This window comes from Hydra viridissima, unplaced genomic scaffold (assembly GCF_058129835.1).
Source record: "Hydra viridissima isolate aposymbiotic clone 2 unplaced genomic scaffold, HvirCarnegie_v1 scaffold_8, whole genome shotgun sequence".
In the NCBI taxonomy this organism is placed as follows: Eukaryota; Metazoa; Cnidaria; class Hydrozoa; order Anthoathecata; family Hydridae; genus Hydra; species Hydra viridissima.
This window is the reverse complement of record NW_028324307.1, coordinates 14856593-14878499: the sequence shown is the minus strand read 5'-3', so window position 1 is coordinate 14878499 and position 21907 is coordinate 14856593. Positions and strand designations below refer to the sequence as shown.

The 21907-nt window shown below is 30.0% G+C and overlaps 3 protein-coding genes and 1 pseudogene across 5 annotated transcripts; 2 read left to right on the top strand and 2 right to left on the bottom strand.

The window, feature by feature from the left end:
* The first annotated feature begins 570 nt into the window (after positions 1–570).
* LOC145187079 (uncharacterized) lies at positions 571–3735 on the top strand. Its single transcript, XM_090095951.1, has 3 exons — positions 571–1384; positions 1500–1820; positions 2115–3735. The coding sequence occupies exon 3, from the start codon at positions 2149–2151 to the stop codon at positions 3583–3585; it is 1437 nt and encodes a 478-aa protein (XP_089952077.1). The 5' UTR covers positions 571–1384; positions 1500–1820; positions 2115–2148; the 3' UTR covers positions 3586–3735.
* Positions 3736–6640: 2905 nt separating this feature from the next.
* LOC149885277 (uncharacterized) lies at positions 6641–8292 on the top strand. The gene is made up of 2 exons (XM_090095960.1): positions 6641–6797; positions 6971–8292. Exon 2 carries the CDS (start codon positions 7014–7016, stop codon positions 7719–7721), a length of 708 nt encoding a protein of 235 aa, XP_089952086.1. The 5' UTR covers positions 6641–6797; positions 6971–7013; the 3' UTR covers positions 7722–8292.
* A 2932-nt stretch (positions 8293–11224) lies between these two features.
* LOC145195093 (exonuclease 3'-5' domain-containing protein 2-like) lies at positions 11225–14284 on the bottom strand. Of its 2 annotated transcripts, none has more exons than XR_016454978.1 (4): positions 13552–14273; positions 12774–13325; positions 12382–12622; positions 11225–12181 (listed from the first exon to the last, which is right to left on the bottom strand). XR_016454978.1 is itself a non-coding variant. In XM_080072863.2 (4 exons), the coding sequence occupies exons 1-4, from the start codon at positions 14262–14264 to the stop codon at positions 11725–11727; spliced, it is 1983 nt and encodes a 660-aa protein (XP_079928989.2). In that variant the 5' UTR covers positions 14265–14284; the 3' UTR covers positions 11512–11724. The 2 variants fall into 2 exon arrangements, 1 of the variants encoding a protein (XP_079928989.2); XM_080072863.2 differs by having other exon boundaries at positions 11512–12181; positions 12754–13325; positions 13552–14284.
* A 1357-nt stretch (positions 14285–15641) lies between these two features.
* LOC149885276 (exonuclease 3'-5' domain-containing protein 2-like) lies at positions 15642–18185 on the bottom strand (annotated as a pseudogene). The gene is made up of 4 exons (XR_016454982.1): positions 17488–18185; positions 16829–17270; positions 16413–16653; positions 15642–16168 (listed from the first exon to the last, which is right to left on the bottom strand). The product of XR_016454982.1 is annotated as an exonuclease 3'-5' domain-containing protein 2-like (transcript).
* Between the last annotated feature and the right edge of the window lie 3722 nt (positions 18186–21907).

Below are 21907 nucleotides of genomic sequence, written 5' to 3'. Positions count from 1 at the left end.
TTCAAGTGCTTACTGTAGAAATTTGAAAAAAGGGATTTTATTAAATATACTGATTTTTTTTAAACTCAAATATTTCCGCTTCTTCTAAATAAAAACTTACTCTTTTAACAATTCTAATAACTGTAGTTTTTTATAGTTTAAACATCTGTAATCATTAAAAAAAATATTGGTAGCTTTGTAGTAGGATATGGTGGCAACTCAATAACTTAGTATTATCACACTTTTCTTGATCACTGTTCTAAATATTAAGAACTTTTAAAAACAATATGTATATATATATATACTGATATGTTTTTAATACAATAATTATTTGAGTATTATTTTTGTACTTTTTTGACAATTAGTTGTTTTCTTTGCAATTATTGATTTTGATTAAACCAACTTTATCTAATTTAAAATATCGACTTGCGAATACACCAACTTTGAAAGCTGCAATCTTGATTAAATAAGGTAAACAAGCTTAAGCCAATCGTTTTTTTCTGATAAAAAAACAACGAATCAAACTGTTACTCTTTACAAAAGAATATTTTGCGTAGTTTATTATTACAAATTAAATATTGATAAAAATTAATTATAAAAAAATTAAAATATATTTATGTTATGGCGAAAAGAAAGAAGACCGCTAAAATAAAAAAATCCAACTATAATGTTAATTTAAACCCGCGTCGACCACTTTACATTCTCAGAAGTCCAATTTCTGTTTTTCCCATACATCAACTACCAACAAATGGAACAGTTCTACGATATTATCAGTATGTTATTACAGAAAAAAGTAAAAGGTTCAAGTCTACTCAAGAAAATTTCTCTTGCAAAACAAAGAGTGGGAGTAGGGATATGGTTTGCCATGACAAAGATTTTTGTTATGAAAGTATGGAGATATGTTGCCTTAGAAAAGTTGTAAACATATAGAAATATGCTGGTTTTGGAAAGTATATAATTTCTGAAGTACAAATTGTTAAAAAATTTATTAAAGTAAATAAACTGTACATTTCTATGCGAAATACAAGTTATCTTTCCTGGAACACAATTACCAAAAAAAATCACGAAAATTGGTTTGAAGAATTTCTTGAGAATTTATTTGATATTTCTCAAAACAACATAGAAGATAAAATCAAATCAGATAAAGATATGCCAAGATCGAATGATGCAGTTATAGAAGATTTGGCTTTTCTTCAAGATCAAAGAACAATGAGGAGAGGTGTAATAAGTGATAAATATGACATTGATATGCAGCAAAGAGTTGAAAGGAGAATTAAAAGGTATGAAAGAATGAGATCTTATGAAGAAAAATGTAGAGTTAATGAATATTTTGGATTGGATAGAAAAGTTGATTTTGAAATGGATGAAGTGATCTCTCTTAACTCAGATGAATTTGAGGCATCAGGTAAATATCTCAAATTTTAACTTTAATTGAAAACTTTTAAATAATTATTCTTAATAATGGTTTAATTAAAATTTATATTTGCTTTATAAAGTAATTACTGCTTTTTGTTACTTAGGTTCTGCTGCTCACCAATCTTCAGTTTCTAGTGATAGTGATTTAGATTTTCAAGAAAGGGGTGAAACCCAGCTTCCAACACACACAAAGCTAAAGCGTCAAAAACACTCTAAGTTGGGCTGTTCAGAAATTGCAATAGAGTTTGACAGAGACAATCTTATATTAGCTACAACACCTGTTAGTGTTAGATGCGGAATCAGCATTTGCTCACAAACAATGTTTCTAGGAGCTGTTATTAAAGCTTTAGGCGGAAATGTCAATGACTTAAATATATCTAGAAGCTCAGTAGCTAGAAGTAGATTCAAGTATATTGAAGATTTAGGTAGATTTGTTTACATTCAAAATATTTATATTCAGGGTGTTAGCTAGCCCAAAGGTGTATATTGGGGAATTCACAATGGTTTCAAAATTCCTAAAAATCAATGACTTTTTTTTTTGATTCTTATTTTGAGTTTTTTAGGACAATTTCTTGAAAATTTCCAATATTTTCCTGAACAACAACAATAAATATTCCCAATACAGCAAAAACGTGGTATAATGTTTAATTTTGGCTAACACCCTGATATTAAAACAATCAATAGTAGTTATAAAGAGAAATAAATTCTTTTTAATTTAGGTACCACCATCAGATCATCAGCTATTACGAAGAAATGGCAGGAAAGAATTTGATCTTGCACTTTGACAGTAAGTTGGTAAAAGAAATAGAGGAAAAGTTAAAAATTACTGTTAAGAAGGAAAGGGTTGCTATATCTGTTACCAGTCCTGAATTTACTACAAAAGACGATCGCCTACTTGGAATTATACCTGTAGAGAGCACTAAAGGAAAAAATCAAGCCATTGTTATTCAAAACATTTTAGAGTACTTTGAAATAGCGGATAATATAATTGGAGTCTGTACCGATACTACATCAAGTAATACAGGTAGACTAAACGGAGCTATAATAATAATAAGTAGAATTCTTAATAAATGTTTGTTTTGGTTTATGTGTCGTCACCACATATATGAACTTCATATAAATCATGCAATACAGGCTATCACTAAAGTTAAATCTAAGGGTCCAAGTAAATCTATGTACTTGGCTTTTCAAAGAAACTGGGAAACTTCTCATGAATCTGTGAATTCAAGAGTTCCAGAACTGAAAAAATTTGATTGGAACAAGCTCGAAATAGGTAGCAAGCTTCACATCTTGGTGCTAGCAGCTAAAGATTATGCAAAGTATTCATTAGAGAATAAAATTTTTCCAAGAAATGACTATAATCACCTTGTAAAATATTTGGCTTTTTATCTTGGCGTCGAATCTGATAAGCTTAAAGAATTTAAAATTCATCAACCTGGAGCTTGTCACGAAGCAAGATTTATGGCGGATGCTTTGTATATTCTTTCACTAGAGATGACATCCACTGTTATAAGCTTTTTACCTGATGAAAATAAAAAAGAAATAGAAACATGTGCCTTTATTGTTGCTGTTTGTTATGCTCCATGTTACCTTAAATCTAGATGTGCTCAACACGCTGTACTTAATGATTTTAATGCTTTTAAAGCAGCATATGTTATCAAGGATGAATTTAATGCTGATATTGGTAATGCTTTGATTAAAAGTTTTCATAAACATTCGTGGTATCTTTCTCCAGCAATAGTTGTGTTTTCACTCGTTGATTCTCACTTGGAAATGTCTGTTAAGTATCAGATTTTGAATTCGTTAATTTCTTTTCCAGTTCCAGAGCAAAAAAATATAAATATGGAAAAACCTAATCCAGTTTTAATCTTACCAAACAGCAAGCTTTCAGAACTTGTTACTGCTGATAGCTGGCTTATATTTTTACGCCTTGGAATCACAAATCAAGTTAAAGATTGGGTTTCTTCTCATCCCAACTTTTCAAAAACTAAATCATATGGTGTTTTTGAAGTTTTTGTTAAAGGACTTAGTGTAACTAATGACTGCGCTGAAAGAAACATTGGCTTAATAAACGACTTTTTTAAATATTCTCAAAAGGAAGAACAGCGCCAAAATATACTATTGATAGCAAGAGAGGAGAGAAAAAAAGTAACAAAGAATGTAACTCAAAAAGAACTTATAAATATTTAAAGCTCTCTATATGATAATATTAATATATATTAGTGGACGAAATAATCACACTGTTATTTATTTTATTTTGATATTTTGAAAAGCTAAAAAATAGAGATTTTGGAATTTTACAGTAAGCACTTAAAATGATCTGAGAGTAATTTTTTAGCATGTATTTGTCTTCTGCCTTAGTATAGGCAAGGAATTTTGGGTGTACAAGAGGAGTTTTAAAAAAAAGTGTTTTTTTGTATAATTTTGGGACACCCTATTGACCAGTGTATAGAGGGAAAGAGTTAGGAGGGGAGGAGGGGGTAGGGAATTTTAGCACTGGCATTTTTGGAAAATTTGGTGGACACTCAAAAAAACATTTTTAAGCGATAAATTTTTTTAACAAATGTTTTTAAGTAAAGTCATAGCAAAACTTGGAAAAAGTTCATTTAAGCTTTTGTAAAAGCTTTAACTCATTTTTAAACTGTGCAATTGATGAAACTATTTTTTCTTTTTTTTTTTTTTTTGTCTTTTGATTAAGTTTCTTTAAATAAATATAAGATTAGTTTACGCATTAAATCTCACAGCGTCTACATAACAATGCTGACCATTTCGAAACCTTACTTACTTAAAAGCTTTTTTGAGAATTTTGATAGACACTATAAATAGTGATATAGAAATTAGGATGGAAAAACCGGGCGATAGAATAAAAATGCCAAACAATTTTTTATTTACATTCCAGTGAAATTATAAAATTTATCATCAGAATGAAAAATTCATAAAACAACAGGCTAAACATAAAAATTTACATGCTAATATTGTTTACTATTCCTCTGCAACTACTGCTCCATATAATCGTATTTAAGCTTAAGGACGCCCATGAAAGCTTATAGACTTCCATGAAAATAATTATGTCGTACTTTAACCAATTTGTCGGTATTTTAAACATTGCACTGAACCAAAGCAAACCTTGGGTTTCTGCGCGTTTCACTTTTTTACAAATATTAGATAAAGTACAAAAAAAATTTTAAAGTTAATTTTCATAAAAATAAATGTCGCTGCAAACAAATGTTTATAATAGTGTTAACATTGTTATGCTATATTTTTCTTTCTTCAGGTGATGAAAGTAATCAAGATCTTTATATAATGCTTTTTTGAAACGCAAGCGTCGATAACAGAGGATATGAAAAGATCAATCGATCAACGATGCTGGAAGATTTATGCATACAACCGAAGAACTGCTAATAAAGTTCTGCTGATAAAGTTTATGCTAAAAAGAAGCATAGTTTTAATTGATATACATATATGTATATAAATATATATATATATATATATATATATATATATATATATATATATATATATATATATATATATATATATATATATATATACATATATATATATAATAACGCCATTTAGACGGGAACATTGGCAAACTCCTGGAATATAGAAAAAAATGAGGTTCAAGTTTTATTTGATGTAGTAAACCTCTATCCATCAATTTCACTTAAAGAAGCTACTTTGATTCTTTTAGATCAATTAAATAAAGATGATTCCTACAAATGTTCTACCAAGCTTACTGTATCAGAAACTAAAAAGCTGATAGAGCTTTGTTTACATCGGTGTTATTTCTTGTGGAACGAAGAAATTCATAAGGTGGAGAATTCCTATCCTATTGGTCTTTCGTTCATGGTCATACTGGCGGAATATTTTTACAATACCACGAATAAAATGCTTTAAAAATTGCAAAAACATTAAACTTTCCTCTTGATTTCAAATTCTATCTAAGATATGTTGATAATAGTCATGCTAGATTTTCAAAAATTCTGGAAGCAGAGCAATTCCAACTTATTTTGAATAAACAACACCCTACAATATAATACAGACCATTCAAAAACTTTTCAAATTTTTAATGATTTTTAACCAAAAATCACTTTTCGCGACTACCCACTACAAGTCCACGAGTCTTCCTTGTGAATTCAGTTGAGGCGCAGGTTTATGACTTTTATACAATTAATTTCAGATCTTAATTGCGAATCAAATAAATTAATTTTACTGAAACTCTTTCTTGAATTTTACTAAGATAGTAGTAAATAAACAGTCTTTATGTTGGCAGTTAGACACTTCGTAAGTTTTTAATTAAAGGTAAGAACTTCGGGTATACAATGTCAATTCTTCATAGTTTTTTTTTATTTCTTTTTTTTTTATATATATAGATATGTAATACACATATAATGACAGTTACAAATTAATTTTGTCTGCTTATCAAGTCAACATGGACTTTTATAACATCAAAGATGAACTGGGTAAATTTTAATTTTAAATATTGAGAATAAAAATGCTTTTTATTTTCATACGATGTAAGCAATTGGGTAAACTTACATAAAATAAAAAAGAAAAAAACAATAATTAGTTTCAAAGGATCCTGGGGAATCCCTTCTAGTTTTTAAAACATTTTACTTCAACAAGAAACACTTTAATTAGATATTATTTTGTGAACCAATTTTTTTGACACAAAAAAAAACGTTTTTTTAAATAGACGTATGAAAGTTTTAAAATAGTCCCGGGTATGTTAATGTAAAAAGTGTAAAATGCCCTAATAAGCTTCTGGATATCAATACTCTTCGGAAACGTGTGCAGCCTTGTGGGTGAGAGGTTGCAGTCTTCTTGATGAGAGGGAATAAGACCAAAAAAAGCACATTTTTTAAAACTTTAAATACACTTTTTAAAACATAGTTAAATAAAACTTTTTGTGTGGAGTATTTCGAACTAAGCAAACTCCGCAATTAGAGACTGCAGTAAGAGATACGTACCACATCCGTGTGCTTCTGTTCTGTAATCAAATCACTAAAACAAGCAGCGTTCATATTTTTGTTTCACATTGTTTAATAATAGAACACTTTTGAGAATTCCAGTCATGAAAGAACTATGTTCAAACTTTTTAAAATATAGAGTAAGCCTCAACAATATGCTTTTTCTTTAACAAAATGTAACCCTAGATATACTTAATAATCTTATGCTTATAATAAAAAAGTAATAATAATCGCATCTTTCAATTTTTTTAACTCTTGAATGGTTAGGAATATTCATTAGAGTGTCTTTATTAATGACACTCCAACGTGGTGTCAAATTACAATTTAAGCCTTGCAATTAACTTTTATTTACTCGCGGTTTTATACAAATGCATTGTAAAGTATGGCCTAGAAGAGTTATTTTGTTTTGACGAAATGGAGCACAAGAAAGTAAAAAAATTATTCCGACTTTTGCTCATTATAAGTTTTTTAGTTTTAATCTATATCAATATTTCACAATTAATGAAAATTAGAAACATGTTACCTAATGGCGATTTTCTTCTGCATCTTAAACTAAATTTTTATCTGAACCGTTTTAAAATCAACAACCCCATGATCTCTAGAGCCCACGTTCTGTCTTACTCGCTTTTTGGAAATAACTGGGAGATGTATAGAAGAGCAGTAGAATCTGTTGCCAAAGAGGCAGCCGAAGATACATTATACCACAACTGGACAGTTCGAATTTATCACGATAAATACATAACGAAATCTTTAGAGCTCGAGAACTTAACAAAATTTTATCAAAACATAGAATTTTTTAATGTCAGTAACTTTGCTTATATGACTAACGTCAACGGCATGGTTTGGAGATTCTTGACGTTGTCTGATACTTCTGTAGACGTTACATGTGTCAGAGATTTGGACTCAAAGCTTTTAAAGAGAGATTCTGATGCTGTAAAAGCTTGGCTAGAATCAGGTAAGCTTGTTCATATAATGAGAGATCATCCTCGTCATTCTGCTCCTATTCTAGGAGGAATGTGGTGTTATAGAAACGAGCTTAATCGGGAACTTGGATTTAAAATTGCTCAACTATGCGCTGAAAATAGTATGCATCGTGATCCTGTAAAGCAAATAGAAGCAACCAAAGGTAATGACCAATCAGTTCTACGCTCATACGTGTGGCCACTTGTCCGTGACAATGCATTAATCCACGACTCCTATTTATGTAAAAATGGTTTAAAAGGGGAGCCTTTTCCTACTAAAAGAGATGAATCTGGAGAGTTTGTTGGACACGGCAGAGGTGGATTAGATAGAGCTACTGTGTGTCCAAAGGAATGTCGTCCAAATGATCATCAAGATTGGGAGTTCTGTTAACACAAGTGCATTCAATCTTGTAAATAGTGAGGAAGGTGAAACTTTGATGATATTAAAATAAAACTTTATATGTTTTGTACAAATTAGCTATTATTCCCTTTTGCTTTTATGACCAGAACAATCTGCTAAATTTTTCTATTTTTGGATAAAAGTATTTTTTAGTATGAAATGTTTTGCTTACAATCTCTACGTCGTAACAAAATAGTAGTTCAAACACTGCAGCTTTTTAGTATATCTTATATCGATTGATTTCAACCATATAAAGTTTTTCCGCTTGAAAAAAAAAAAACGCAAAAAAATTGACATGAAAGCTTTTTAGTACTATTATTAAATCATTATTTTCTATTGTCTCAAGGAGAGTCTCAAGGAGGCAGCCATTGCAATCAACTTTATTTGTACTCTTAATTTTGACTACAGAGGCGCTAAAGAGTCTTTCTGGTATTTAAATCTATAACAAGTTTTACAAACTTATCTCAAACTTATCTGAAACTTTTTTTTTTTCCATAAAATAAAGTTTCTTAAAAAAATAAAATCTTTTTTATTTGACTTGTATATATTTAAATACAGCTCAAAGTTCTCTACAATACATTAGTGTGGTATCCCTTTTCTCTTTCGGCAGTCCTTATGAAAACAAACAAAGTCTATATGCAAATTTACTTTTGTTAAATAATTGCATGTGCTTAAAAATAATACGACAGTGTACCGATTTTCAGCATTTCAAAAAAAAAGCTCATATTAACATCTTAGATTCAAGTTCTATTCAAAGTTTTTCCCATTATAATCTTCATAGCGACATTACGCTTCATGGTGATCCAAACGAACTGTTGACGTGAAAATATTTGTAATCATTCAGAAAAATTGAAAACTTGGCCATTTTGATCCTTTACTCTCTTTTTTTTTTTTATTTTTTACCTGCTTCTGATTTTTTACCTGCTTCTGATTTTTTTAATTGTGCTCTCTTTCTCCCACTTTTCGTAACAAATCTTCGCTGTGCAGTACACTAATGATAAGTATAGAAGTAAACGGTTTGTTTAAAGCATAAATTTGGTTGATTTAAGTGTCACGGTGATTCAATACTTATGAAAGCTTGGGATTTTATTATGCGCATGCATCTGGTTTAAATAGCCAAATATCTAAATGCATCTGGTATAAATAGTCAAATATCTAAATTTTTATTTACCGTGTTAAAAACTTATTATGTACCTTGAAGCTTTGTTTCCTATTTTTAAAAACTCTATGTGATTGTTAAGACTTAGACAAATAAAATGGTATTTTACGTATTTGAGCTGTTACATGTACAAAATCCAAGTGAAATTTATGTTTTAACATCTGCTACACTAATTGGACAGTGTAATATTGTTTAAAAAAACAATTTATATACATTTCTATTATAGACCAAGCAAAATTTTTAGGACGCTTTGGTTTTTAATAAAAGTATTATTCATTTTCACTCAAAAAAAATTGATTTTTATAAACTGTCAATTTCTTTATGAAATAAAATTTGCATATTTAGTTAAGAGCTTTTCAAAAATTCATTTAAAAGATGGGTGAAAAACATCAACAAAAATTATTGAGAGCTTGCAGAGTTTGTGGAAATTTGCCAGGAAAAGACTCTTTAACAACTGCCAGTAAGACTGAAAGAATGTTTGAAACTATTCATTGCTAAACCAAAAACTTGGTTAAAATGTCTGACAAAAGAAAATGTCCGACAAAAGTGTATTTTTGGTTGGTTGAAAACCAATTCAACTTTTCAGTTCTGTCCATGATTTGTAGATGATGAAACTTTTGTATATTGCATGCAAGATTTGTGGAAAAAAACATTTTTTAAAGACAAATGTGTAAATCATGAGTGTAAGAAAAATCATTTCAGCAATAACTGCAGCTCAAAAAATGATGATTTATGTAAGAAAATCAAGTCATATTCCACATGATATTGAAGATGCAGTGTTACAAGTCGTTAAACAAAAACTCGAGAATTAAAAAAAAAACTGTTATAAAATTTCTATCTGGTTGGATAAGAAAAAGAGTAATAAAATTTGTTGAGTACATAAATATGAAATTTAGCCAAAAGCATCTGTAACTCCTATTGATGCATTTGCTTAAAACCTATATTCTTCAATTTATTTAAAAATGGGGGTTAGGCATTGAAGCTTATGGGGAACAAGGTGAGGAAAGTGTGCATGCTGAGTTTAACAATCTCTTGAAAAGCATGTAGAAAGAACGTTATATAAGAAACCATCCAAAATCTAAAGCAATGAAGCCAGATGTTAAAAAAAGAAAAACATTTAGATCTTAAATTTTATTGAGTCCAAATATATATATATATATATATATATATATATATATATATATATATATATATATATATATATATATATATATATATATATATATATATATATATATATATATATAAATATATATATATATATATATTTGGCATATTTGCAACACAAATATAAACTATTTATAGTTTACATTTATGTTGAAACTATATCAAATCTTTTGATGCGAAGGTTACAAAAGATAGTATTTATCCTAAAAAATGGTATAATTTAAATACTATTATTATATACTATAATACATTTTTTTAAAAAGAGTATACTCTTTTTCAAAAAATGACAGATTAAAAAGAAACAGCTTTAGGAATTTTTTACAGAATTTAGAACAAGTTTAACTTTTTAGCTGAAAAATTTTCAAAAAAAAAGTTTTTTTTTTGTTATTTTGTTTATTGTCTTGTTCATCATCATCATCATCATCATCATCATCATCATCATCATCATCATCATCATCATCATCATCATCATCATCATCATCATCATCATCATCATCATCATCATCATCATCATCATCATCATCATCATCATCATCATCATCATCATCATCATCATCATCATCATCATCATCATCATCATCATCATCATCATCATCATCATCATCATCATCATCATCATCATCATCATCATCATCATCATCATCATCATCATCATCATCATCATCATCATCATCATCATCATCATCATCATCATCATCATCATCATCATCATCATCATCATCATCATCATCATCATCATCATCATCATCATCATCATCATCATCATCATCATCATCATCATCATCATCATCATCATCATCATCATCATCATCATCATCATCATCATCATCATCATCATCATCATCATCATCATCATCATCATCATCATCATCATCATCATCATCATCATCATCATCATCATCATCATCATCATCATCATCATCATCATCATCATCATCATCATCATCATCATCATCATCATCATCATCATCATCATCATCATCATCATCATCATCATCATCATCATCATCATCATCATCATCATCATCATCATCATCATCATCATCATCATCATCATCATCATCATCATCATCATCATCATCATCATCATCATCATCATCATCATCATCATCGTCTAACAGATAATTTCTTTTTTAACTCCAAAAATCTTGCAGATTAAACATTAAAATTTTCTTTGTTTACAAACGTTCTTATTTATTTTTATGTTTTATTACAAACACTCTAGGATGTAAGATTTCTAAAATGTACAGTGCAGGTTTTTTAATGAGAAATAAGTAAAGGTCTTAGTAACAAAATAAATCAACGAATTTTAGTTATTTGCAAGAAAGTCACTTCGCCATTTTTCCCTGTAATTTCAAAAATAAAACATGTGCGCATGCTCACAATAAAATACCAGGCTTAAACCACCGTGGTGTATGTAAATAATGAATATAGCGAACGACTCTTATTTGTGGGTTTTTTTTTATTTTTATATACTTGGTTTATTACCATGTTGACCATGTTGTAACCAAGAACATGTCTACATCGGTGGTCAACGTGTCTCAAGTTTCAACTTTTTGCTTTCAAATTGAAAATTTTTACAGTTGAATTTACTGTAAGAAGTTGAATGGAACTTTATTATCTATTTACTTCTGCATTTATTGTATTCTATAATGTTGAAAATAGAATTTAATTCATTCTCGTAAGGGCTTCATACTTGTGTGCATTGTGATCAATAGACCATAACTCAGGCAAATGTTTTGGCTGCATAGAATCAAGAAAATGCTTACGCCACATTCGAATGAAATCAAACAAACAGCCTTCAGTTATAATATCTTTCACCACTTTTTCACCGTGAACACATTGAAAAGTTTCGTTCGCTGTTTTTACGCCTATTTTCAAGGTATCATTCAACAATTCTTTGTCAACTGTATCTACGCCGTAATAATCTTTTATGGTAGCTTCTAACTCAAGCCTTCTATTAGATGGAATGTTTGATTTTTGATTCATCAAAGCTTTGGCTGCAGAATGGACTTTTATTAAAATAGGATTGTCTATAAACTTCATTTGTTCTTTAGTGCCAAGAGGGGCTTTATGCTTTGCAGCAAGCTGTTGTCGAAGAATATCATCAGCATGCTGAGCAGATCTGAAAAAAATAGATAAGAAGAACAAATTCAATAAATGGAACTCACGTCGGTTTGTAAATGGTTTAGAGATCCTGAACCCAACAGAATAAAGCAATCAAAACCTTAGCACTTTGTTTGAATTTCCTTCAAAACTCCCTCGTGCTTAAAATTCTGTGAGAAAATTATTTATGAAAAAGTCATACCTATAAAGAAATCATACCTATGGCACTGTAAACATAATAATAGCACATCATGAGAGGTGTGAGCTCGGAGATCTACAGGAAAATGCCTACGATAATCATGTGGAACAACCATTTTGCGTACTAAACTTTCATTTGAACCGCAGACAACACAGACATTTTGCTTTATAGTAGTATAGTATTCACTGTCAGCCAATGCAGTTCCGCTGCGTGGTTGAAACGACAGACGAACAGTGTAAGGTTCCTCACAATCAACATAACCTACAAATATTTTAAAATATAAGAAAAAACATTACAAATTTTTCAAGTTTATAAACAATAAAGAAAAAATATTTCTTCATTAAAAGAATTAATTTAGATGAGAAGCCATGAGAAAAACATTTAATTACTACCTAATCCTTTCTGCACATACCAGTTTGCTTTATTTTGATTGATTGTTGCTAAAACTTTACCATCTGGAGCCAAAAGGAAGCAGTTTTCATACAATGGTTTTGCACGACATGGGTGTTTAAACAATTTCTCTTTGAGTGAAACTTTCTTGCTTACTAATTTGTTGTTTTTTTGCTTGAAGTTAAAGTCCACAATACCTTGGCACATTGAGCTTGCCATTTCAACTAACCATGGTGAAGGCTTTACTAATTTATGTTGTGTATTAAACTCATTTATTAATTGATCTTTGATATGACAATAACAATACAGATTTTGCATTCCTTTCACACATTTATTAGATGATGTTAAGGTGCTAAACAAATTGCTAAAATCAGAAGGAAGTTGCTGAACTTTGTGCAAAAGTACAAGAGCATAAAATATTTCTAGTGATACAATTGCATCTTTTGCAGCATAAAGAATTTGTTCATTTGTAAGTTCTGCTGCCTGCCAATTACTGCACTGAACATATGAAGATTTGTCAAGTCTCATGTTCAATATCCTAAATGCCAATGATTTCAATCCCATCCCATTGTACCTAAAAAGTTAATATTGATCTATCTTAAAGAAACTTAAGCCTGATACTAAAAACATTGAGAGACTATCATTAAGTAATGAATAAGTAACAGGGTAGATATTAATGTACATCAAAATAATAAAGTTTGTTATTGTTTGTTTTTTCCTTAACATTTATAGCTGCTTGTAAATGTAAGTAAGAACTTATCCAGCAAAGGATTTAAAACAATAAGCACAAATCTAAATACTTATTTTCTTTTCCTTCAGTAGTCTGTGTCTCAATATAAGGTAAACATCTTTTAGCTAAACTCCTTAAATCAACAAACCCATTTACTTTAATATCATGAGAAAGCAGTCTTCTAACATCTTCAGAAATAGCAACACCAAACTTTAAAATTTTTTTATCTTCAAGCAACTTTTTTAATTGATAAGGGGCTTCACATTTACTAGATGATTGTGACATTCTATAAAGTATGCAGTTTGTTCCTAAAGATATTTGTATAAGGGCGACCCCGGTGTTTTCACTTGGTATCCATTCACAATCAAGACCTACAAAATGCAGATCTTCTTGCAGACTCTCTAGCACTGAGTCACAGTCATCAGCATTACTTAAAACATAGACGTTTACTTTTTGAAAAACTGTTTTTACAAAACTTGAAATTTCCTTGGATGTTGTTGCTTTAACTAGCTCAGTTTCATCGGCAACAGCAGAAAAGGGTGATAGTGTTACTACTTCTGGCAAACATACATGGTTTTCTGGCTTTGACGGCTTAAATATACACTTTGAATAAAACTTATACATAGATATAGCAACAGTAAGCGAGATGAAAGCAGAAGTAGCATCGTATTGAAAAAGTATATTCAAAATCTCTTCAAAAAAATTCATCTTTGCTTCTTTGCTAAGAAAAGTTATTAAAAATTTTGCTATAACATAAATTTGCGCATTAGACTTAACTGGCATATGAGCATATACAAATACGTCCGCAAAAAACGGAAATTTTGCAGTTGTTAAAAGTCGGATGTGAGCCTAATTGAAGTGACATGAAAATATTTTTTAGTAGGGTTAATAGTCATGAGAAATGTAAAAAGCCTTCATAAATAATCATATAACAAACAATATCTTATTAATTTTAACTTGAAATTACAAATTATGTCTATAGCTGTGATCAGCGTGTTTCAAGATCAAAGGCCTTGCCTTTGATCTTGAGACTGGTGACCATAGCTACAGACATAGCACGATCTGAAAAAACCATCATTTATCGATCTAAAGATTCTATCAACTGAATTAGTTTTGAGTTTGCTCAAAAACAAAGAATCTACTGTATTGAAGTATTACTTTTAGTCAATCTTCAGTAAGAGGACAGGAGCGAAAACAAAGTAATTCAGTGGATGGGTGGTATTTGAATACTTATCAACGTTATCAGGAGTCGTTTTGGATCTGATACGGATTAATATTGCTTATGAAGAAGTTAATCGCAGCTAATATATTTATATTTTACTGTGAATTTGTTTTTAAATTTTAGTTCAAATACGATTTTCCTCAGCATTTAGCAATCTTTGAAGCATATTTATCTAGAAAATCTTTTTCATTTTGCCCGCTTAATGCAGAACAAACCTAGATTATAGTTTTATAAAAATGGTTGAAATACTCCAAATATTTAAAACTAAAATAAACATCATTTTGTCACATAGTGAATCGCTTAAAACTCGAGTAGTTTAACATAATAGTAGGAGTGCGTTCTTAAAAAGAATACTGAAATTTTTGATGATATTAATTCCCAAACCAGTAACCTCATCACTTCGACTTCCTAAAAAACCCGCGAATTTTTGCGTCTGTGTGTAAGAATGACTAGTACAGTTAAAGTCGACGTAATAAGGTAATACCTCACCACAATTCAACTGCCTGCCGTCACAAATAAAACGTCACTTGATTTCATTTTTTGACGATTCCGAATTGTTTCAAATTAAAGTAGCTGGGTTTCTGTGATGCAACAAAAGAACTTTGTTACTATGGTTAACTCAGTGGGATTTTCACTAACCTAATTCTGTAAGGTTTGTATCTCCAATATCAAAACAACACACGTGTGTTGTACGCGCCTTAGATATACGTAAAATTTCTTTTGAAAAGACGTGGTATAGAGTTTATACGTGGTATTAGATAATATTTGGGATCGAGAAATTGGTCCTAAATATTAAATAATACCACGTATATTTAAATCGTTATTGGCGCGCGTAAATGGCACTGAGACGCATACGCGCGTGTAATACGCGTCTTGGGTACGCTTAAAATTTATTTCTAACAAACAAATTTAAATTTTCTGACCCAAAAATACTAGAATTGATGTATCACATGTTTATATTTGATAGTTATATCATTTTTGCCGGTTTTTCACCTTTCTGACTCATTGTGCAACGTTTGGATCGCCCGTTTGGTTATCCAAAAGAAGACGTGACGAAAGTTGATGTGAAAATAATAGAAATCATTCAGAAAAATTTAAAATTCGGCCGTTTTCATTATTTACTTGCTCCTTTTTTTAAATTTTTTACCTAGTCCTGATTTTTTTGAACATCATTTTGATCATTTTGTTCATCTTCCTCAGACCTTTCGTAACAAATCTTGGCTGCGCATTACACTAACGTTATGTGTACAAGTAAATGGCTTGCTTAAAATCCAATTTCGGTTAATTGATTTAAGTGCATATATGTAGTAAATATACAACGAACGTTTCTTATCTGTGGGTTTTTTTTTGTTTTTAAATGCTGAATTTATCACCATGGTGACCATGTTGTAACCACGAATTATGTCTAAAACTGTGGTCAACAGCAAGTTATTGTCAAAGAATATCATCAGCACGCTTAACTGATCTAAAAGAAATTGACAAAAATGACAAGTTAATAAAAAGTAGCTCATATCTATTTGTAAATGAATTAGAGATCCTGAACCCAACAGAATCAACAATCAATGAAAACCTTTTATTTAAGCACTTAGTTTGAATCTGCTTCAAAACTCACTCAGGTTTAAAATTTTATGTGAGAAAAAGATTTATGAAAAAATCCTATAGCACTGTAAGCATAAAAATACATATGACACTGTAAGTAAAAAAGTAACCTATGGCACTGTAAGCATAAAAATACCACATCATGAGAGGTGTGAGTTCTGAGCTCAACAGGAAAACGCCTGCGATAATCCTGTTGAACAACCATTTTGGGCACTAAAATTTCATATGAACCACAGATGACACAAACATTTTGGTTTAAAGAAGAATAGTCTTCACTGAGAGCCAATGAAGTTCCGCTGCGTGATTGAAAATACAGACGAACAGAGGAAGGTTCCAAACAATCAAAATAACCTACAAATATTTAAAAATAAGTGAATTACAACTTTTTCATGCTTACAAAAAAAAAAAAGAAAAAATATTACTTTATTAAAAGAACTTAGTTTTAGATTTATTAAAAATCAATAATTATTATGAAATTAGCAGAAGATACACTGAAAAAACCACGAGAGAAACATTTAATTACTACCTAACTTTTCCTGCACATACCAGTTTGCTGTATTTTGATTGATTATTGCTAAAAATTTACCATCTGGAGCCAAAAGGAAGTAGTTTTCATACAATGTTTTTACAGAGTTTGGGTGTTTAAACACTTTCTCTTTGCTTTTGAAGTCTAAATCCACAATACCTTTGCACATTGACCAAGCCATTTCAATTAACCATGTTGAAGGTTCCGTTAATTTATGTTGTGTATTATACTCATTTATTAATTGATCTTGGATATGACAATAATACAGATTTTGCTTTTTTTTCACATATTTATTAGATGATGCTGAGGTGTAAAACAATAAAGAATTTGTTCATTTGTAAGTTTTGCTGCCTGCCAACACAGGTGCTGATCATATGAAAATTTTTCGTGCTTTATGTTTAACAAACTAAATGCCAATGATTTCAATCCCATCTTGTTATTCCTAAAAAGTTAATATTAAAATATCTGAAAGAAACTTTTAAGATAAGTCTAATACTAAAAAATTTGAGAGATTATTATCAACTAATGAATAAGTAACAGGGTAGATACTGATGAACAGCAAAATAATAAAGTTTGTTACTGTTTGTTTTTTCCTTAACATTTATAGCTGCTTGTAAATCAATAAGAACTTATCCAACAATAAGTACTAATCTAAATACTTGTTTTCTTTTCCTTCAGCACGTTGCATCTCAAGATAAGGTAAACATCTTTTAGCTAAATTACTTAAATCAACAAACCCATTTACTTTAATATTATGAAAAGACATTTTTCTAACATCTTCAGAAATATTAGCACCAAACTTTAATATCTTATGGTCTTCAAGCAACTTTTTCAATTGATAAGGGGCTTCACATTTACTAGATGATTGTGACATTCTATAAAGTATGCAGTTTGTTCCTAAAGATATTTGTATAAGGGCGACCCCGGTGTTTTCACTTGGTATCCATTCACAATCAAGACCTACAAAATGCAGATCTTCTTGCAGACTCTCTAGCACTGAGTCACAGTCATCAGCATTACTTAAAACATAGACGTTTACTTTTTGAAAAACCGTTTTTATAAGACTTGAAATTTCCATGGGTGTTTTTGCTTTAATTAGCTCAAGCTTTGGCGGCTTAACTATACAACCTGAATAAAACTTATACGTAAATATAGCAGCAACAGTAATAGAGATGAAAGCAGAAGTAGCATTGTATTGAGAAATTATCTTCCAAATCTCTTCAAAAAAAATCATCTTTGCTTCTTAGTTCAGAAAGTTATTTAAATTTTCTCTGTAACTTTGCTTTATGCTGAATACTTTTGAAAGGTGTTGCTTTAAATAAGTAGGTCGTTAAGTAGACAAGCGAGCTTTCGAGTGATTTTAGGCGTAGTCATAACAACATATAACAAAAGCGCTTTGTTTGTGTTATTGTTCAACAAATTACTAGTTCTCATTCTTCCGATGGTGCACAGTTACTCAAATAAACAAAAAAACTGCATAGCGATAGTTCTTAAATTTTCAATTTTCCCCTAATTTTTGTAAAATTTTTAGATTTTCAATTTTTCCCTAATGATACAGAAGAGTTGTGTCATAAGATGAAGAGTCTTTTAAAAAAGTTTAATGGTGACCCTGAGAATTTTTACTCAACGGTTTTTGGACTCCTGTCGGATAATCTGCCTAAAACCTGCCTAAACATTTTGAAGAACGTACTTTTTCCAATACTCTATTGCAGGACGTAGGAAATGATATTTTTTATAAAGATTTAAAAGATTTTAAAGATTATTTTAAACTACCTTACCGATAAAAACAAATTCAATGGTGAGAAATGCGAAAAATCAACCATGAGTAAAAAGGATGCAGAAATGAAAAGTTTGAAATATTTAGCTGATTATATTATTCACAAACTGTTCAATAAGTTACAATATTCAAAAAACTCTTATTCTTTTTATAGCATTCAATGCTGTTCTTTACTTCTAGCATGTAAAGTAGAATTTGACGCAATACAAATACTCATTAATGCTCGTGATAGAGATGGTTTATGGAAGTTGAATTCTAAAATTGTTGATATATTTCTACAATGTGAACTATTATTTAGAAAAACAAACTTCAACATTTATCAGTGTTTTCTGCAAATGATTTTGTAAAAGAAATTCTCACAAATACAACAGTTAGGGAAACCTGTTGTACCTTTGACCACGTTGTACCTTTAGTCATTCCGTCCTGTAGGTCTACTATTATCATTTTGTAAAAACATGAAGTGCCATTTGAAATATTAGTCCATGATAACTCTTTTTACCGTAAAATACTAGTTTAAGGATAGATTGTGTTGATCCACGAGGAATTATAAATTTTAGCTCTTAAAAAGTAAATTTTCATGTTCATCTTATTTTGACATCAAAACTGTCATAAATAGTTGTTTGGTTAATTTATGTTATTATTAATATTAGCCAAAATCTTTTTTTTTTTTTATGGAAAAGTTTATATGATTATTTGTAACCGTAAATGGGGCTTGAGATGATAAATGTTAAAGAAACCCATCTAGTGTACCTTTGACCAGTGTAAGTCGTTGTAATTTTGACTGGTTCATATTGCACTTTGATTTTTTACTAACTGTAAAGGTGAGTTTCTACTCATCCGTTTTTGCTACGGGAAAGGGAAAGGGATGGGAAAATTAATCACGTGAGCATGCGCAGTTTGTAATTTAATCTTGAAAATTAATCACTGCGCATGCTCAAATGATTAGTTTTCCCATCCCTTTCCCTTTCCCGTAGCAAAAACGGATGAGTGGAAACTCACCTTAAGAGGCCACTTTTTTGAAAATTTTCATCAAATTTATCAGATGGACTGTTCGTTATTGCTCTTACATGTAAAAGTCAGCGGAAAACCTAAGTTGTAAGGGTTGATTTTTTAAATTCATTTTAGACAGCTTTATTGCTTACAAAATGGTTATATAAGCTTTTATTGACATATGGTTAGCCAGAAATTTCTTTATAACATATAACGAAGCTGTAATAGTCCAAATAATACATGATTACTTATAAGTGACTATATGGACAAAGGAACAATACAACTCGGTCAAAGGTACAACGTACATGTTGTACCTTTGACCTTTTGTCAAAGGTACAACATGTACGTTGTACCTTTGTCAAACCGACGTCGGTTTTGTCACCCGATGTCAAACCGACGTCGGGTTACGTATGTAAGTATGTATGTATGTATGTATGTATGTATGTATGTATGTATGTATGTATGTATGTATGTATGTATGTATGTATGTATGTATGTATGTATGTATGTATGTATGTATGTATGTATGTATGTATGTATGTATGTATGTATGTATGTATGTATGTATGTATGTATGTATGTATGTATGTATGTATGTATGTATGTATGTATGTATGTATGTATGTATGTATGTATGTATGTATGTATGTATGTATGTATGTATGTATGTATGTATGTATGTATGTATGTATGTATGTATGTATGTATGTATGTATGTATGTATGTATGTATGTATGTATGTATGTATTTAAATTAGTAAAAATATTTATTTTTGTTAATTTATTATTGCTCTGTTTTTAAGGTTATTTGTGTATGTAAATTCAACAAGAGTGCTCAATGAATAAAATCTTTATTTCCATTCTTCTTCGGATACGCCAATATACACTTTGTTAGATGTATTAACTGTTTCATCATGCTTTATGGATCTTGTCTCTGTTGTTTCTATGATCTTGTCCTACTTTCTTGTTTCCATGTTAATATTTTTGGATAGGCACACAGTGGGATGAACATGAATATTCAAAAATGCATTTAAATGGATTGATATCACAATCTATAACTTTTATAAAAATTATGTCAGTTTAACATAATTTTTGTGCAAAATATAAGAGAATAAAACAAACTTTGAATGGTTAAAATTGGTTCAATGGTCTAGAAAAAAAAACCCCGGAAGCAAAAAGGGGTCAGAGGTACAACAGGTTCTCCATTATCTAATTTTAACAATGTTTGTATATCAACTGATACTTCTATCACAAAATCAAAACAAGTGTGCTTGAGCAGATTATCATTTTGTTTGTAGGAGTTCAAACATTTTCATTTGCAAAAGATAAACGTGAAAAACACAAAGTTGCAAGGTAAGACTCCAAAAAAAGATCACTGCTAACTGAAGTGAATAAACTTAGCTGCAGCAATAAACTTGTGTAAATTAAAATGTTTTAAAACTGCTATTAATCAAAAAAAAATAACTGAATTTTTTTATTATGATATTACCCCCTAGAGGTAATATCATAATAAAAAAATTCAGTTATAATCAGCAAAACAAGTTAACATTAGAAAGGGAATACGATTGTAATAGATTGCTCCAACTTCCATACTGTCATATTCACTTATTTAAATATGACATTAAGCTTCAATAATATCATATATATATATATATATATATATATATATATATATATATATATATATATATATATATATATATATATATATATATGGCCAATTCCATAGTTCAGTGACGTATCATACGGAGAGAAAAAAATTTTTCTACAACTAAAAAATAATTTTTTATTACTCTAAATCATTCTTGAATTAAAATTTTATAATATAAACTAAGCACAATTGTTTAACATAACACTGACATACAGCAAAAATTAAAACTTGAGTTCAGTGACGCAACGCGGAAAAAAGTGTTTTTTTAAAGCGTACTTTTAAATGTTTTCGCCGAAATTTTAATTCTTGCCAGACTAACTAGATTTTTTTGTTGTAATTTATTCATTTGGCAATAAGGCAGTCATAAAAAAAGCCACCAGCAACAAAGTTTTCATATTGTTTTATTCTACAGAAAAAAACTAGGCCGTTGCTACTTAGAGCGCAATGCGCTCTATGCAGCCATATGCTATCCCTATCCCTATCCCTATCCCTATCCCTATCCCTATCCCTATCCCTATCCCTATCCCTATCCCTATCCCTATCCCTATCCCTATCCCTATCCCTATCCCTATCCCTATCCCTATCCCTATCCCTATCCCTATCCCTATCCCTATCCCTATCCCTATCCCTATCCCTATCCCTATCCCTATCCCTATCCCTAT

Coding starts and splice junctions, on each gene's coding strand:
- LOC145187079 (XM_090095951.1), top strand. CDS start 2,149: ATGGCAGGAAAGAATTTGATCTTGCACTTTGACAGTAAGTTGGTAAAA.
- LOC149885277 (XM_090095960.1), top strand. CDS start 7,014: ATGTATAGAAGAGCAGTAGAATCTGTTGCCAAAGAGGCAGCCGAAGAT.
- LOC145195093 (XM_080072863.2), bottom strand. CDS start 14,264: ATGCCAGTTAAGTCTAATGCGCAAATTTATGTTATAGCAAAATTTTTA. Junction 13,326..13,551: donor ACTGAAGGAAAAGAAAATAA/GTATTTAGATTT, acceptor TTAACTTTTTAG/GTACAATGGGATGGGATTGA. Junction 12,623..12,753: donor GTATGTGCAGAAAGGATTAG/GTAGTAATTAAA, acceptor AAATATTTGTAG/GTTATGTTGATTGTGAGGAA.